The 17,348-nt window shown below is 43.3% G+C and overlaps 2 protein-coding genes across 2 annotated transcripts; both read right to left on the bottom strand.

The window, feature by feature from the left end:
• Positions 1-463: 463 nt before the first annotated feature.
• LOC132226460 (low-density lipoprotein receptor-related protein 1B-like) lies at positions 464-10,164 on the bottom strand. Its single transcript, XM_059681104.1, has 7 exons — positions 9,945-10,164; positions 8,624-9,173; positions 8,075-8,200; positions 6,864-6,974; positions 5,175-5,411; positions 2,411-2,888; positions 464-632 (listed from the first exon to the last, which is right to left on the bottom strand). The coding sequence occupies exons 1-7, from the start codon at positions 10,140-10,142 to the stop codon at positions 485-487; spliced, it is 1,848 nt and encodes a 615-aa protein (XP_059537087.1). The 5' UTR covers positions 10,143-10,164; the 3' UTR covers positions 464-484.
• Positions 10,165-13,315: 3,151 nt separating this feature from the next.
• LOC132226803 (low-density lipoprotein receptor-related protein 2-like) lies at positions 13,316-16,961 on the bottom strand. The gene is made up of 6 exons (XM_059681230.1): positions 16,914-16,961; positions 16,096-16,225; positions 15,708-15,892; positions 14,677-14,863; positions 13,887-14,105; positions 13,316-13,503 (listed from the first exon to the last, which is right to left on the bottom strand). Exons 1-6 carry the CDS (start codon positions 16,959-16,961, stop codon positions 13,316-13,318), a joined length of 957 nt encoding a protein of 318 aa, XP_059537213.1.
• Positions 16,962-17,348: the final 387 nt, after the last annotated feature.

Raw genomic sequence — 17,348 nt, 5'->3', positions numbered from 1 at the left:
TGAGGATATTTTCCATTGATTTTTTTTTTTTAAGAAAGAGTGGGAAGGGAGGGAAGAGGAGGAGGAGGAAAAGGAGAGAGAGAGAGAGAGAGAGAGAGAGAGAGAGAGAGAGAGAGAGGAGAGGCATTGATGTGAGAGAGATACATCGATTGGTTTCCTCCTACACATGCTCTGACCAGGCCCAGGGATCAAGCTCGCAACTGAGGTAGGTGCCCTTGACTGGGAATCAAACGTGTGATCCTTCGGGCCACTGGCCCACGCTCTAAGCATTGAGCAAAACTGGCTAGGGCAAAAGCTGAATTTCTTGGTCACTATTTCATGCATGTTTCACTCCGGTTTGAATAACTAAAGATGGAACAGCGTCTAAAGACAAAAAAAATTACTGACCATTCATTTGATATACATAATCGCATCATCATCTAGTTAACACTGCCTCCTTTCACCCGCCTAGGATCTTTCAGAAGGGTCATTCTGTAGCTCTCTCTCAAGAATCTGTTTTCCTCAAAGACACTTCCAGGCATACCTGTTCATCATAGGCTTCATTGACAAAAGTCTCACTGCTCATTAGATTCTCTTCTTCTTGGTTATGTTCTTTACAGCTGTTCAAATTTCTTGATGAGGCTGTACTATTTCTAGAAATCAAAGAAACAAAGTCAAAAGAGTTGTTCCTTGAGGTAGCAATTGGAATTGGCAAATGTTTAGAAAGGGCCAACGTGTGCCCTAATCAAGGTTATTTTTTAAGGAATTACACAGTTTTGATTGTCTCTTTAACAACGCAAACAACCTAGAATGGGCAACTCTTGAGTCAATTATTATTTGTTACTAGGCATTCATTTAACTTCTGAAATGATACGTCGTCTCAATTGAGGGGAACTAGGTAACAGGAGGCAATGGGTACTGAATCCAAGGACAGGTAAGTGGCACCTGGACACAAGGGGCAAGTTAATGTGGTGACAATCAGACCCCAAGGGTAGCATCTCATTCATCTTACTATTAACCATTTAGCTATTAACTAACCAGTGCTACCTTGGGCAAAAACAAGCACTTCTCCTGGCCTTTCCTTCAGTCTGTAACGTGAAGGCTGGGCAGAGATGTAACTTTTACAATTTTTGTCATTCTATATTTCTTCTTAAAAAATATATTTTATTGATTTTTTTTACAGAGAGGAAGGGAGAGGGATAGAGAGTTAGAAACATCGATGAGAGAGAAACATCGATCAGCTGCCTCCTGCACAGCCCCTACTGGGGATGTGCCCGCAACCAAGGTACATGCCCTTGACTGGAATCAAACCTGGGACCTTTCAGTCCATAGGCTGACGCTCTACCCACTGAGCCAAACCGGTTAGGGCCCTATATTTCTTGATACATAGGCTATTTAATGTCTACTTATCTAATCAGTTTCTTCAGTTACTATATCTCCCTACTCTAAAGCTTATTTTGCCATCATTCCTACTCTAAATCGTGATTTTTTTTATTGTCTAAAGTTTTACATATGTCTTCTTTTACCCCAATTGGCCCCCCCTCTCCCCACCCCCCGCCCAGCCATTCCCACCCGGGGCAAGCCCCCACCGCCCCAGTGTCTGTGTCCATTTAAATCGTGATTTTTGTTATTCTTGTTTGTTTCTTTAATGTAGTGATTCTCTAGCTCTTTGACAAAACAATGTTTTTGCTTTAAATCTTTCCTGAGTTTCTTTATTTCACCTCCTATTATGGGCTGAGTGGTGTCTCTTCCATATTCATATGTCAAAGTCATAATCTCCACTTAGACTGTAGTCACATTTGCAAAGAGAGTCTTTAAAGAAGTAATTATATTAAAAGGAGGTCATTAGTTTGGGCCCTAATCTAATATGACTGGTGTCCGAGAAGAGGAGATCAGGACACAGCCATGCACAGAGGAAAGACCATGGAAGACACAGAGCAGCCTGCATCTACAATTCTAGGAGAAGCCAGCCCTCAGCCTCAGAAGAAACCAACCCACTGATACATTCATTCCAGGCTTCCAGCCTCCAAAACTGTGAGAAGATACATTGCTGTTGTTTAATGCCCCACTCTGTGGTATTTGTTATAGCGGCCCAAGCAAACTAATACACCCCTACTAACAAATTCTTCCTCCAAAAATCATTGGCACCAGCTCTGCCTCATTGGTGGGGAATCTCCTCACTTCATCCCTGAGATTGTGTCACTGACAACTGCTGAGGCAGATGTATCTGCCCCAGTAATCACTCAAAAAGATGGTCCCAATTATTATTTTTTTTCAGGTCATCTAACAGGGGAGGCTGCTTCATCACCTCAAGTCTTTCTCAGAGGACAAATTTCTAGAGTGGACTCCTACCTCCAACCCCATTCATCTTATTTTAGAAGCAACTTCTTGGGAATAAAACTCTCCCATCAGGACATTAAGAGCTGCTCACCTTTTTCGTTCACGTTCTTTTCTGAAATACACAAATGCTCCCAGAGCTACCAGAACAACTGGCAAGGTGATGGTGAAGCTGAGGGCGATGTAGCCGGGGCCAGGTCCACGCGCTGCCTCTTCACAGAAGTCTCCACCGAATTCCATGGGACAGCTGCATCTTCTCAGCTCTCCTTCCACGGTGCAGATTCCCCTCCCATTACAGAAATCGCTGCCACAGGGCAGGTGTTTTGCCCCCTGTGGGTCCTTGGGCTGAACAAGCTTCCCTCTTTTGTTGGTTTCTGAGGTCTTGCTTTCTCTATCAGGAATCGAGGGGATCAGTGTTTTTCTGACAGGATAATCCATCTCTTCTGGACCCACATATCTAGTGTTGGGGGGCTTGGCAGCCTGGAGAGGTTGGGCAGCTTTAGGAGTCACCCTTTTTCCAGCCTCTAGCTTTCCAAGTGTTAGTGTTGAATGGGTTTTATCTGGATAGGCACCTACAAAAACAGTAGGTAGGAGTGTGGGTATACACACATATTTGTCTGTTAAGAAATATGTCAGAAGAACAAGAATTCTAAAGGACTAAACCAGATACGGTTGAATTTATAAAATCATAAATCACTACTATTACTTGGGGCCAAATAAAAAAAGCTATTGAAATTTATATTAAAAACTGCATATCTTACAGCACTTTAAATGTTTGGTTTCAGGAACAGTCTATTGGCCATACCCATCTACTTTTAGATGATGGTATGTATAGGTTAGCCAAGGTAGATTCCATCAATTACTATGTTTTATTCTATAAGAATTAGTGTGGTAGATCTGAATAGTAAATGTATAGGCCAGAAAGATTTTCTTTAAAATGCAAGTATATAGCCCTAACTGGTTTGGCTCAGTGGATCGAGCGTTGGCCTGTGGACTGAAAGGTCTCAGGTTTGATTCCAGTCAAGGGCATATACCTTGGTTGCTAGCACATACCCAGTAGGAGTGTGCAGGAAGCAGCTGATCGATGTTTCTCTCTCATCGATGTTTCTGACTCTCTATCCCTCTCACTTTCTCTCTATAAAAAATCAATATATATATATATATATATATATATATATATATATATATATAATGTAAGTATATAAGTATTTAAAACTTTTTGAGTTCAAGTAAACTATAGGTTTTAGCAAGATCTACAAGTCGCAAGTATTGAACCAGATTCCATGGTGGTGGTAGGAGGGGTACGCATTAGGCAGGCAGTAGGCAACAGGGTGCTTCTAACCACAGAGGAATCTGAAGTTAACTTTGTGTTTAAGGCACTTCACCATATTCTCTGTCATTGTTGGCACAAGTGTTATTCCTCATGTGAACACTAAAGACCAAAGTAAATATTAGCAATGAAACTATTCTTGCCTCTTTCTTAAGTTGGTCCACAGGCGTGTTTCCACTCCTGGACAGTTTAGGGTCCCTCATGGTAAGGTATATCCAGAGGAAGCCAATCTAACTTTATGCACCCAGTACCACCCCCTCCAAAACAAGCTATGTAAAAGTCAGAGTGAAATCATTATTAAGGAAAAGAGGTAACTCTTGGGCCTAGGTCACCAGGGATGGGAGAGCAAGGGAAGGTATGTTAGATTTCGGTTTGGCTTTAAAACCAGGTGATGAGGGTGATAAATGTCTCACTCACTGACACTCCCCACTCTGAGTCACTGCCTACACAGGGAGGGCAAGACCATAGAATCAACTGTTGGTCTTTGGTCTTTGTCTTTCCTAGTTAAAATGAAGTGATAAGGGGTAATAATTTGTCTTCGAGCCAGTTGGGTTTTAGAAGATAAGGATTTAAATTGAGAAGTAATGAGAACTGTTCCCTGTAAGATTCATTTTCCAAATCTTTTTCTTTACTAGTTATGACCAGTCTCAGTACCAAGCCCACTGCCTCTTCAATTCTATGCTTATAGGACTTGGATATCACTGGAGCTGAAGCTATAGAATTGGAGGATGGCAGTTACAAGCAGAATTAGATATAGCTGCTCAGATGACTGGCCATGAAAATGCTGTTCCATGAAGGCACTATTTGGCACAGTATTTCTGTAACAGCCATTTACAGTTAGCATTTAAGTGCTGGTATGGCAGCCTTATACACATTCTCTTGTATTCCTTAACATCCCTGTGAGGTAGAAAATTTCCACACTAAAAAGAGGGACCCAACACAAGACAAATAGTTTGCCTAACCAACTTCCCCTGACTATGCTCACCAAGTGATCAAAAATGTACTGAGTCATGCCGAACCGGTTTGGCTCAGTGGATAGAGCGTCAGCCTGCGGACTCAAGGGTCCCAGGTTCGATTCCGGTCAAGGGCATGTACCTTGGTTGCGGGCACATCCCCAGTGGGGGGCGTGCAGGAGGCAGCTAATCGATGTTTCTCTCGCATCGATGTTTCTAACTCTCTATCCCTCTCCCTTCTTCTCTGTAAAAAATCAATAAAATATATTTAAAAAAATGTACTGAGTCAAATCTAGGTTAAATGAGTGTTCTTTCAGGCAACATACAAACTGTTTAGCCCTTTGGAGCTCCCTATCACATTACCTGTTCTAAAATCAGTGCAGAGGGCACATCAGCTTTTCACAAGGGGTTCAAATCTACATCCAACAGCCCTGTAGGAAGTTTCCTATTGCTCAGTTTAAAGAGTGTACAGTGATAATGATGTAATCATTTAGAGAATAAAAGCCTAAGAAATACTGAGGAAGTAGATATTACTAAAAGTAAGCCAGTCATGATGATGAATAGGAGCTACTCACAGCCCATTTCATCAGATGCATCCAGACAGTCAGCATGACCATCACACACTTGCTCCGTGGAAATGCATTTCTGACCATCCTTACAGGCTTGCAATGGCGCAGAGCATCGGACAGCTTCAATACATCTGTTTGTGTCAGCCAAGTAGTAGCCACTGGAACATTTACAAGTCTGTCCTTCAGGGTTTGGTAAACAAATGTGGCTACATCCTCCATTGTCTTTTGAGCAGCTGTTACTACCTGTGGATCCCCAACCCCCCAAAATATACTGATTTAGATTTTTTTCAGGTAGTCTATTTTTTTCTGCAAATAGACTATCAGAGTTATGGGATCCAGATATTTTCCCCACAGGATACATCTCATTAACTTAGTTTCTTTTAGTCAACTAGGTACTAAGTGATTGGTGATTCTACTTCATGGATAAGAATGGCTATAGGAACCTAGGAGTTCAGACAACAATGGGCTTAAGAATAATTGAGGTAAACTCTGATTCATTCAAAATCCCATTGTGACTTCTCTTCTCCCCTCACACCAAGCACCCAGCATCCGAGCTAGAAGGTTCTTACAAATAAAGCTCTCTTTAGATAAAAATATGGGGGCTATGGTTTCTATGATCCCTCTAAGAATAATAGATAGAGAACAGATTGGTGGTTGCTAGAGGGTGTGGGGGAATTGGGGGAGAGAGAGAGAGAGAGAGAGAGAGAGAGAGAGAGAGAGAGAGAGAGAGAGAGAATAGTCTGATTAAGCCAGCCATTTATAGCCTCCTATAATTCTTCAAAGCTTCTATCTTATATCTAGAAGTGAGGGTTTACCTTTTAAGATATTCCAGGAATTGTGGAATAGGCATGCATGTAGCATAGATAAAACCTAATTTAAGGGTGACAGAGACCCTCCTTCTGGTTCTCAGAATTAAGCAACAGTTTATCATCGCTTTTATGATGTGACCATTTATCACACTGAAGAATTCTAAAAGGTTCATCCTGCAAAGTTAAGACTTTAGAGTTTAAGCATGACTACTAATAATATCAGCTAGAAAGGTTAGCTTTCAAAAACAAAGCAGTGGGGCAGCATTCTCTTAAGACTAATGTATATACTGAATCATCCATGGTAATGGTAGGTATGATGAACTATTTGAGCTCACATTGTTGGGGTTAATCTCCACTAGGAACAGATCACTTCTCTTACTACTTCAACTAAGCTCATCATCATCCTCCCCAAAAATTCAGGCAGGCACTCCACTTCTGTCCATAGAAATGTGGAGAAAAACATCTGAGCACCACCCCCAGTTGATATTTCAAGGGTTAGTTGACATCACAAGTAGATACAAGTGACAATGAGTAGAATGAAGACACCCTAGAGCTAAAAGGGATTTTTTATAATACCATAATTATCATTAACCTACAATAATAGAACTGAAAATAGAACCCAAGTGTACCAAACTCCAGTCCAATACACTTACCACTACTATGTGTCCTAAATAAGTAACAGAACTACTTATACACCACAACCAGACTGTATATAACTGCATAAAGACAAGGGAATTGTGTAGATCTATAGGAATTTGCCAGAGAAATATTTTAATGGAAAATTCAAAGATATTTCAAGGCGATAATGTAGGAGGGAGCATCCATCCCCTCCATGGGGAAATCCAGTAGATTTCAGTGCTGTTATAATCATTGGAGAGTCACCTACCCTGTTGAGAAAGTTTACTGTAAACTTTTAAATCCACAATCTTCAGGTCTATTTGGAACCACCGGTTTTCTGAAAGTTCTGCCTTGCTGTACCAAACTTTAGTGATTTGGGCTGAAACAAAAGGCAGTGAACAATCCTTAACAAAAGTGAAATTAAAACAACTTCCTGGGCAAAGAATATTGCTCAATGTGAAAACTGTCACTTGTCTGCAGAAACTCTAGTTGAGGAACAACAGCTTTACAGAAGAGGTATGTATTTTTCTAAATCATGTTTCTGGGGAGAAACTTCAGATAAATAAAAGACAACATCCTATGCCTTTCTCCAAAATAAAATCAGGTGTTAATAAGCTATGTTGAGAACATTCATATATGCCCAGATATCTAAAGACAGGAAATTAGGATATATGACGCTTAGATGCAGCCCATACAACTGATGGATAATGATTTTAAACATTGTTCTAGAACATTTCTGAAAATGGCTTCTCTGCTACAAGAGTCACCAGGGGAATCTTAAAATAGATGGTAAAGGCCTTCTCACATACCTAATAAATTAACATCGCTGGGGTAGGATCTGACAATTTGTCTTTGAAATTCTGATGTGGCCAGCCCAACTGGTCAATGGACCAGAATTGGAAAATATAAAGAGACACATTTATTTTAAACACATAAATTGTGCATTTTCCGGTTTTATCAAGTCTAGATTCTAACCAGAAACAATATATTAGAGCACTATGATTTACGACAATCTCTCCGAATATACTAGAAATACCTTGCAAGTGTAAGATGTTCTATATTTCAACTAGTATTTTCATGTGGATTTAGTCAACTGAAACAGGTACTGTCTTCATTTTACAGGTAAGGTGTTACAGCCACTAGCTACTAACTGACAGAGCAGTTATGCAACCTAGTTCCATTTTCTGGTCCAGTTCTCTCTCTACCATAACAGGTGTCCTCCAAAGCAGAGAGCCTCATAGAAATGCCAGAAATCTCCGGCAGAACTGGACTATACAAAGAATAACCAAAAAAAGTTAAAGCTCCCTCAAGTCACAGAATCACTGTTACACGTACATGTTTTGTGAGGGACGTTGTTTGGCTCTTCTTCTAAAAGAAGGACAATAGTAGAGATCAGTCCTAAGCAGTAGCAGATTCGCTTTAGATACACAGGAGTAAATTCAGATCACAAAGACAATCAGATACAGAGTTCAGACCTACCATCATCAGTTGTTGTCCAGAACATCATGCTTTGGCCATATGTAAAGAGGTTAAGGCCCTGAATTCCTTTGCGGTCTACTCTGTATCTAGAGCCATCTTGTTGAATACTTTCTATGAGTCCTCTCCCTAGAAAGAGAGGTTGGGTTTATTTTATTTAGCCCAAACAGCTGTGCTCTCTCCTTCAACTCTTTACATCTTGTCTTGCCTCCTCTCCAGGAGGAGACTATCTTCATCCATTCTCTGAAGGCCAATTCTTCATTCATTCATTCCACTCTACCAATGATACACAAATATTTGCTCATGCATATTTTTTTAAGATCTTGATAGTATGCCTTCACAAAGGAGCTATTGCATTACTATGGGCAGTTATATGCAACTCAGGATGGGGAATGATTGTATTTGTTTAGAAAGTGGTACAGAAAATATAAACTCAGACCTAAAAGCTATTTGAAGTTATTATGCCTGAAGACCAGAAAACTGAACATTTCTACTTCACTCTGGCCAAGGTCCCTCGGACTCCCATTTAGGGTGGAGGTAATCATTACTTACCAGTATCAGCCCAGTATACTCGGGTCCCTGAATCTGAAAAGGTCAAGCCCACTGGGACCTGGGATTTCTGCCACAGCACCTTCCTCCTGATGCCATCCATGGAGGCACAGTCGATGCTGGAACCACGCCCACCACCATCCTGGGAACCCAGATCCACAAAACACATGATTGCAGTGGGTGGATGGAGTGCAACACAGGTTGGATGGGACAGATTGTTGCTGAACAAAACAGTGGAATACTGGCCTTCGGATGAAGCTACATTGATATGCGGGTTTTCACTGTCAATCCAATATATGTTTCCACTCAACCAGTCCACAGCAAGATTGATTACTGTCCCCTTCGCAGATAAGATTTTCCTCCAAGACAGCTTTCCAGATTCTTTGAGCCTCAGTAGTCTGATATCACCATTACCCAACTCTGAAAGGTAGAGTGTCTTTTCCTGGACAAGGTAGTCCACTGATGCCAGCTGGTTCAGATTGGTAAAGGGAAGTACCCTGTGTTCTGGTAAAGTTGCTTGTCCTAATAAAGTTTCTATGTTTTTCAGATAAATCTATGGGGAAAAAGTTAAATGGATGGTACCAGTTGAGTCTAGTCTAATTCATTACCTTGATTTTGCATTAATGTTAAATTCCTATTAAATACTTAAACCCATATTTTCAAATATCCTATTTTCTAAAAGCAGACAGCAGTTATTTCTCTCCTTTCCTGGAGCATCAAGGACTTTAAATTCCTTGAATTTGGGTGTTTTGAAGATTTACTCCTCTGTTAAAGACCCTCCCCTTTAAGTGAGCTTTGACTATTAAGATCTTAAGGAAGCTAAAATCTATCTTTCACCCCAAAATTTTTTTTTGTTTTTTAAATGCCAAGTCCTCTAGATATTAAAAGTTAGGGGTGACTTGCTTGTCACTACCTTTTATCTCCTTATGGTTTAAGAAAAGTTCCCTCACAAAATGTATTTGCCTCCACCTCCAGATTAGGATGGAGCCAAGCTGTTTGTATTTGGAATCTACATCATTATCCAGGTGCTTGGACAACTTAACAAAATTGTCTAAACTAAATTAAACTAATCTCACTGTGTTCTGATGTACTAAGTATTTCCTAAATGATTTTAAGTAGAACTTGTTCTTATTTCATATCTTCTTTATTTTGGTCATGATAGTTCCCAGCACACAGTGGATACTAAAATTTAAGTCATGTGTGAAGAATATTCCAAGGGAAAGGGCTCCTACTATTTATAACTGCACATGAAGAGTTCAGATTACTCAGCCTGAAACAGGATGTAGACCAAGCACAGACACATGAGGATGCTTGTGGACAATACCTGAATGATAACGGTGGGCAACACAAGGAACAGAAAGGCAGACTCCTTGACAGGGACACAGTTGATGCCATCATCTGCAAGCAGGAGTCCGACAGGGCAATGACAGCTTCCCTTGGATCGTGGGCTCAGAAGACACAAGTGAGAACATCCAGTGTCCAGACAAGGATTAGAAGACCTGGGCTGTAGGACTTCGTGCATTATCTGGAAGAAAACAGCTAGATGTCAGTATACCTTATTGAATCCTTGAACATAGCAGATGAATAAATCTTCCTTTTTAATCATTATAGAGGGATGTCACTCCGGTTTGTACTTTGGGCAGTTCACATATGTAGCCTTTTCAGGGAGAATGAGGGGGATACTTTGAAGAGTGCATTATAGACCTTGAGTCCATAAGGCTGTTCAATACGCTTGATGAGGACAGCCCTGCTCTTGCCTGTCATCTTCTTCATACGCTGTATTGTTCTTGTCTTTGTTTCAGACCAGAAGACTTCATCCTCCAATACAGCGACTGAAAAGGGGCTCTTGATCTGTGTTAACTGCAACATCTAAAATGGGGAAGGTGAGGTTTCTGGGATGAGTTTTACACAAGGCACATAACATTTTGTACAAATCTAATTCCAAAACAACACTTACGCTAATCCCAGTGCCATCTAGATTGGCAGAGCCAATACAGTGAAATTTGTCATCAGACCAGAATATCTTCCAACTCAACTGGTCAAGAACTATGCTGGTTGGCCAGCCAAGACCTTTATTGATGAGTACTTTTCTCCTGCTACCATCCATTCCAGCTTGTTCTATGTGAGGTTCTCCTCCAATTTCAGACCAGTACATTAACCTGTGTGAATAAAAGTCAGCTTTGGGATAAAGTACTACCTCAGAGAAAATAACATCAATTCATCCCTTAAAACAGTGATTTGGAGCCCAATTATTTTTTCTTCAAATGTAAACTCGGTCTATTCCTTAAGCAAAATTGTAAAGTAGTAAAAGGTTTTCTTGATATTTTATGGTGATTGTTTAGTCCTCATTTGTGGGTAAAATACCATGATAGTTGAGTAAGAAGGCTAGGAATACATTAGTCCCTAAGCCATGGAAAATATTCAGGAAACCTGACAATCTTTTGTGGGCTGGAAAGTATGCTAGCTCCATGGGCAGACATGTGCCGCAGACCTTATTCTTGGCCACAAGCTATTAGCTGCATCAAAACTACTGTCAGTTTGCTGAGGACCATATTAACAGATTCCTGGTTGAGGTATTGAAAAGGTGAGAAAAACAGGAAGGATACCCAATCTGGGTTCCCTTTGAATCCTGAGTATTGTTCTGTCTTATTTTTTATTTTTAAATATATTTTTATTGACTTCAGAGAGGAAGGGAGAGGGAGAGGGAGATAGAAACATCAATGATGAGCCCTAGCTGATTTGGCTCAGTTGTTAGAGCATCAGGATCCTGGAATCAATTCTGGTCAAGAGCATGTACCTCAGTTGCGGGCTCAATCCCCAGCCATGGTGTGCCGGGAGCCGGTCCATGCTTGCTGTTTCAAGGGACCTGGCATATATGGCATACTGTTCTTAATATGTTTGCTCACCTTCTTGGCACTATGTGTTTTAACCAAGGTCTCTGAGAAAGGTTGTTTTCCCAGGTAGGGATTTTCCCCTGAAGTTAGGGAGGGAATAAAACTCCTTAACTAAGTGCCAGGTGGGTAATTAATCACTTTAACTACGAACAATCATGCTTAAGCTACATAACCTTTACTCCCTGGAATGGAGATAAGAAACACCCTAACCTTTGTAATAGAGATTGATAGGATTGAATCAACTGGTATAAATACAGATGTAACAAGACAGCAACACACAGAACTTAGAAGACAGAACTTAGACAGAACTTAGAAGACAGAACCTACACAGAACCTAGAGACAGAAGAACTTCGCTGGAGAGAACATGGCAAAAGATCCTGGACAGAAACTGGCAACAGAACCTAGAGACAGAACCTAGCGAGAGAACATGGCAAAAGATCCTGGACAGAAGCTGGAGACAGAACCTAGAGACAGAACCTAGCAAGAGAACCTGGCTGAAGAACCTAGAGACTGAACCTGACTACAGAAATTGGCAAGAGAACATGACTAGAAGCTGGTGACTGAACCTGGCTGGAGAACCTGGACAGAACCTGGCTGGAGAACCTAGCAAGGGAACATGGCAACAGAACCTGGCTGGAGATCCTAACCAGAACTTCACTGGAGATCCTGACCAGAACTTGGCTAGAGATCCTGGCTAGGCTGCTGATCAACTGAACGCTGTCTCCATGTCATTCCTTCTTTGCTGACTCCGTCCACACCTTTGGCGACCCCTGGACCCGCTGGGGTTGGACCCCAGCAACGGTGAGGCTTCGTGTGGCAATCAATTGATGTATCTCTCTCACATCAATGTTTCTCTCTCTGTCCCCCTCCTTTCCACTCTCTAAAAATTAATGGAAAAACATCCTTGGGGAAGGATTAACAAAACAAAACAAAAAAGAAACATCAATGATGAGAGATAATTATTGATTGGCTGCCTCCTGCATGCCCCCTACTGGTGATCAAGCTTGCAACCTTGGGCATATGCCCTGACAGGGAATTGAACTGCAATCTCTTGGTTCATAGATCAATGCTCAACCACTGAGCCACACTAGCCCAGCTATTTTTTCATTATATATATACTAGAGGCCCGGTGCACAAAATTCATGCACTGGTAGGATCCCTAGGCCTGGCTGTCAATCAGGGCTGATTGGAGCCTTCCAGCTGCCGGCTGGGGCCTTCCTTCATTCCACATTGCTCCCTGGTGGTCAGCACACGTCATAGCGAGCGATTGAACTCCCGGTCTCTGGTTGAACTCCCAAGGGGACACTTTGCATATTAACTATATATATATATCCATCCCAATGAGGGCTTGGCTCTGCCAAGTAGGAAATGTTTCTAAGTTCCCAGAGAAAGGACACTAGATGAAGAACCCAGGTTTAATTCCAAAATACAATTATCCTGCCTCCCAACCCCAAGCACATTATTGTAAATTAAATACTATATCTAGTTCCATTCTCCATCCCCCTGCAATTTTAGAACCATAAAAATTCTCTATTCAGAGGTATATTTGCTTATTTTGGCAAAAGAAAGTATAGGGTGTGTTACCAAGTGAACAACTTACAGCTCACTTTACTGAGATAAAAGACTTCCTCCAGAAGTTTTCAAAATTACTATGTGTGGTTGATCTACATCACCATACAATATAAAGTCAGATAAGGTTTCTTCAGTTCACTTGTTCTGTGGTGAGTGAACACAACCAAAGAAAAACTAAGGGGGAATAACACACTTAAAGGACTTGACCAGACACTGTTATGCCTGGACTCACCCATTTAAGGGATCTAAAGCCAAAGACCGTGGCTGATTTAAGTTATCACCCAGGACAATTGTGTATTCAGGTTTTCCTCGCCACACAGCAGTCAACTGAATTGCCAAAATCTGGCCAGCTGTGCCATCTGTCCAGTAGAGATTCCTCCCAATCCAATCGACCACCATACAGTCTGACTTTATTCCTAAAGAGAGGAAACCATTCAACATGTGTACTTAGGTTAAATTATAGCTCTTAACTAGCTTTTAGTTCATAGGCATCAGGCTAGCATGCCATGTTAATTAATTTTTCAACTGGCAAATGCATTTCCATCAGAACAGTCTTCTTAAAAATGCTCCAAAGTGCTATTTGTAGAAGAAGATGGCCATTGCTCAGATTGGTCACTGGCTGATTAGTGTGGCTTACTCACCAGTCTACTGAGATGACAATGCATCTTTCCATTTCAACCAACTAGCAAGCCTTGACCACTTTTAATTGAGGAGACACAACTAAGCCAATGTTTATAACATTATGGCCACTCATTTGATTTTCCACGCCATGTGTATTTAGTAAGGGCAGGGGACATACCTTTTACTACAGTCCCTTTCTTCTTTGCGTCCATGCTTATCCACTTAATACTTTCTGCACCGAGCTCTGTCCAGAAGACTTTCTGATCCAGTAAGTCATAGTCAATGGAGAAAATAACCAGGTTCTTGTCTGTAGCTGCCAGAATATCTTCTTTCAAGCTCCTTAGTCCATAGAGAAGCAGGTTAAACTGAATGGCCACCAGCAGGATCGGTTCCGTACCTATTGAATAAGAACTGCTTTCAGCGTGGTTTTAAGGAGTTGGAACAGTAAACCCCAGCACTGGCTACGGAATCAGAGGACAAAGTAGTCTTTGCCTTCTCATCGCCAGGGCTGTGATACCAGCCACCTGGTATCTAAGTAGCTCTTCCCTTGATGTAATGGCTAAGCTGGTACCCACATTTGAAGATACTTAGAATAAAGGCGTGGTTGGCTTAAGTTGAAAACCACATTTCTAACTAAATATTTGGAGGTAGGTGGGCAGGAAAGAAGTGTTTGTTAGGACTTCAGACACTTATTCCAGCTTCAGGTAAGGCTGACCCATGGGTACAAGGCCCCAGTTATGGTTTTGTTATAATAATGCCTTATTGGTAGACTCTTTCAAACTCAAATTCAGTCTGAAATAAGAGGTTTAAAAAGAGTGTTTTGAGATTCTGCTAATCTTGCTCTAAAGACAGACAAAGCTGCCAGGAGCATTTAAGACCTGAGAAGGAGATTTGTATTGTTATTCCTGGAAGATTTAGGACCTTGAAGCTTGTGACCCAGCCTAGAGATAGTCCCAGCTCCAGTTAACCTGTTGCTTTACAGGTGTGGCCATCTGGCTCCAGCAAGTAGCCAGGATGACAGGTACAGCGGTAGGAGCCCTCGGTATTGATACAGGTCTGACTGCAAGGCCGACCACCCGACCTCCGGCACTCATCCACATCCTCACAGCTTCCGCCGCTGCTCTTCAGCTCGAAGCCTTGCTCACAAGCACATATCTGAAAGAGGTTGACGAAAGCATTACGACTTTCCAGAGACAGTACAACATTGATAAAAAGGCTTTGATCTTGCGATAAAAAGCACGTGGCAATACATTCAATGTCAGCAACTCAAATGGCTCTTAGGACCAACTTTATTTTGAATACAGTCACTCTCTTCTTCCTGTCAGCCCTGCCACACACCTCACACCCTTGCCACCACCATGGATCCTGAGCTAACAAGGTGTTCAAGTTCGGCACAGGCCAGCTAGAGCCCAGCACAATCAGAGAGTGAAGAGGCATGCCGACCTGACTGAAGTGGCCGTCTCCCAACAGAGGTGCTACCACGACCAGGCACGAGAACTCAGCTTTCTTCTACTTGCCCTTCAGAATCAAGGTCACTATGTTCGGCCAACTAATAATGCTAGCCGAGAGCATAGGCACTTCTTAATTTGAGAGCAGGTCGCATTCCATCTGACTCACATGGAAAGGACTTCGGTATGGGTAGGTACTCCCCTTCCCCAGCTGCAGCACGAAGGGATGGTTACTTGGCTCTTGGGACAACCACAGAAACGTCTTGCTTAGCCCCAAGTGTGGCCCTGAGTTCACAGCTGGGGTGGGAAGGACCATGGTGGTAGAGTTTGGGGAGGCTGGCTGGTAGGGTTGCAAAAATCACCAGACAGGAAAGGAAGGAGACAGGAGTCACCAGGAGCCCAGAATAGCTCAGGCACAGGGACACCGATGGGTGGGTCAGCACCACTCTGCCACAGACTGAGAGCTTAGGGAGCGGTCAGGGAGGGCCTTCCCTAGAGTCTAGGGCCTAGACCACGTTTGGAGCCGCTGGGAACATAACTGGCGCACTCACAGGGCCTCGGGGGGACCGGTAGCAGGTGTGGGAGCACTGTACTTGGCCGCATGCTGACGCCGAGCACTGTCCACCTTCGTCCGAGCCGTCGGCACAGTCCTCCTTCCCGTCACACACCAGGCTGAGGTGGAGGCAGGCAGAGGAGCGGCACTGGAACTCAGAACTCCCGCACTTCTCGGGGGCGCCTGCAGAGGATGATGCCCGGCCGTGATGGTCAAACCCACAAACACCCACCCCTCCCCTGGCCACGCTTCCGTGTGCGCAGGAGGCCTCCATTCTGGGGAAGGAAGGTTCCAGGTCCTGCAGCAGGGGCAAGCTGAGCTGCTTTCTCACAGCAGCACGAGCAGCTACCATCCGCCTCGCCCTCCGGTGAGAGCCCCGCACTTACACGCAGCCTCGTCACTGCCGTCCCTGCAGTCGCGCTGCCCGTCGCAGCGCCAGGAGTCCGGCACGCACTGGTCTGCACTGGCACAGGACCACTGCCTGGAGCCGCACCGCAGCTCCTCGGGGTGACAGTTCTGTGGAGACAGAGGGGGACGCAGTGTCACTGGCAATCAGCACCCGGGAAGGGGTTCTCGGAGGAAGACGCCTGCGTTTAGGGGACAATCCTTAAGGCCCTTCTGCAACAAGGCTGGGCAGAGCCTACACACTCGGTGAAATGCCGGCTGGAGTTTAGGCGAGGAGCTCACAGATAGGAGTGGGAAGCGGGAAGAAAAGTCTGTTTTGGCAAATTAGAAAGTCTTCATTCAAGAGGCTAAAGCAATGAGTCCACGGAAGCTCTCCTCCGGGAATCCTCCCACCGCGCCTAACCCACAGCCCAGCTCGCTGATCCTTGTTTTGCACCTAATTGATTTGGATTCGCAGGTCTGGGGCAGGATGTGCAAGAGGAAGGGAGGGACATCCGTGACCCTGCTATACCCCAGATCCACGCTCAACCCTTCGGACACTACAAGGCATATCTTATACCCATTTTACTGATGAGGAAATACAGCATGAGGGAGTAAGTACTTTATTAAGGTCAAGTGCAAGCTGTAGGAGTCAAGCCCAGGCTGCCTCGCGCACAGAGTAGGAGCTTTAGTTGCTCCATGGTGACCACTGAGCAGACCTACAGAGTGCACCTCTGAGTGGGACACCAAGACCTAACACTTGGAAACCTGTAATAAAAGCCTCTTGGAAACTTGACTTTCAACAGGAGGATGTTAATACTTTGGACACTTTGGCGTAGCTACACGTGGCTTTCTGGCTAGTAATCATGGTGGACCTCTCTGTTTTTGTGTTTTCCCAAGTTTCCTACAGGGAAGCCTGTGTTCCTGTTGTGATGAGAAATCTATTTTATCTTTCTGGAAGAACAGCGACTACCTTCTCATCGCTTCCATCTTTGCAGTCTAAGTCGTGATCACATATCCACTCTGTCAGCACGCATTCTCCACTCCTTGGGCACTTCACCTCCCCCGAGGGGCACTGCTGGGGCCAGGCAACAGGACAGCCCTCTTCATCCGAGCGGTCCAGGCAGTCTCGGTTCCCATCACAGTGCAGAGAGTAAGATATGCATTGGCCATTCTTGCATCTAAATTCAGATATGCTGCATTTTTCATGAACTGAAAAATAAAAGCTTTAGGTAAGAACTCAACAAGATGTAGA

The sequence above is a fragment of the Myotis daubentonii genome, chromosome 2 (genome assembly GCF_963259705.1).
Source record: "Myotis daubentonii chromosome 2, mMyoDau2.1, whole genome shotgun sequence".
NCBI lineage: Eukaryota > Metazoa > Chordata > Mammalia > Chiroptera > Vespertilionidae > Myotis > Myotis daubentonii.
Note: the sequence above shows the minus strand (reverse complement) of the source record. Positions and strands in the feature narration are given on the sequence as shown.

Coding starts and splice junctions, on each gene's coding strand:
- LOC132226460 (XM_059681104.1), bottom strand. CDS start 10,142: ATGCACGAAGTCCTACAGCCCAGGTCTTCTAATCCTTGTCTGGACACT. Junction 9,174..9,944: donor TGCCCACCGTTATCATTCAG/GTATTGTCCACA, acceptor TTTTCCCCATAG/ATTTATCTGAAAAACATAGA. Junction 8,201..8,623: donor AGTATACTGGGCTGATACTG/GTAAGTAATGAT, acceptor CTCTCTTTCTAG/GGAGAGGACTCATAGAAAGT.
- LOC132226803 (XM_059681230.1), bottom strand. CDS start 16,961: ATGATTACTAGCCAGAAAGCCACGTGTAGCTACGCCAAAGTGTCCAAA. Junction 14,864..15,707: donor ACCGGTCCCCCCGAGGCCCT/GTGAGTGCGCCA, acceptor AACCTCTTTCAG/ATATGTGCTTGTGAGCAAGG. Junction 13,504..13,886: donor GAAAGGGACTGTAGTAAAAG/GTATGTCCCCTG, acceptor TCCTCTCTTTAG/GAATAAAGTCAGACTGTATG.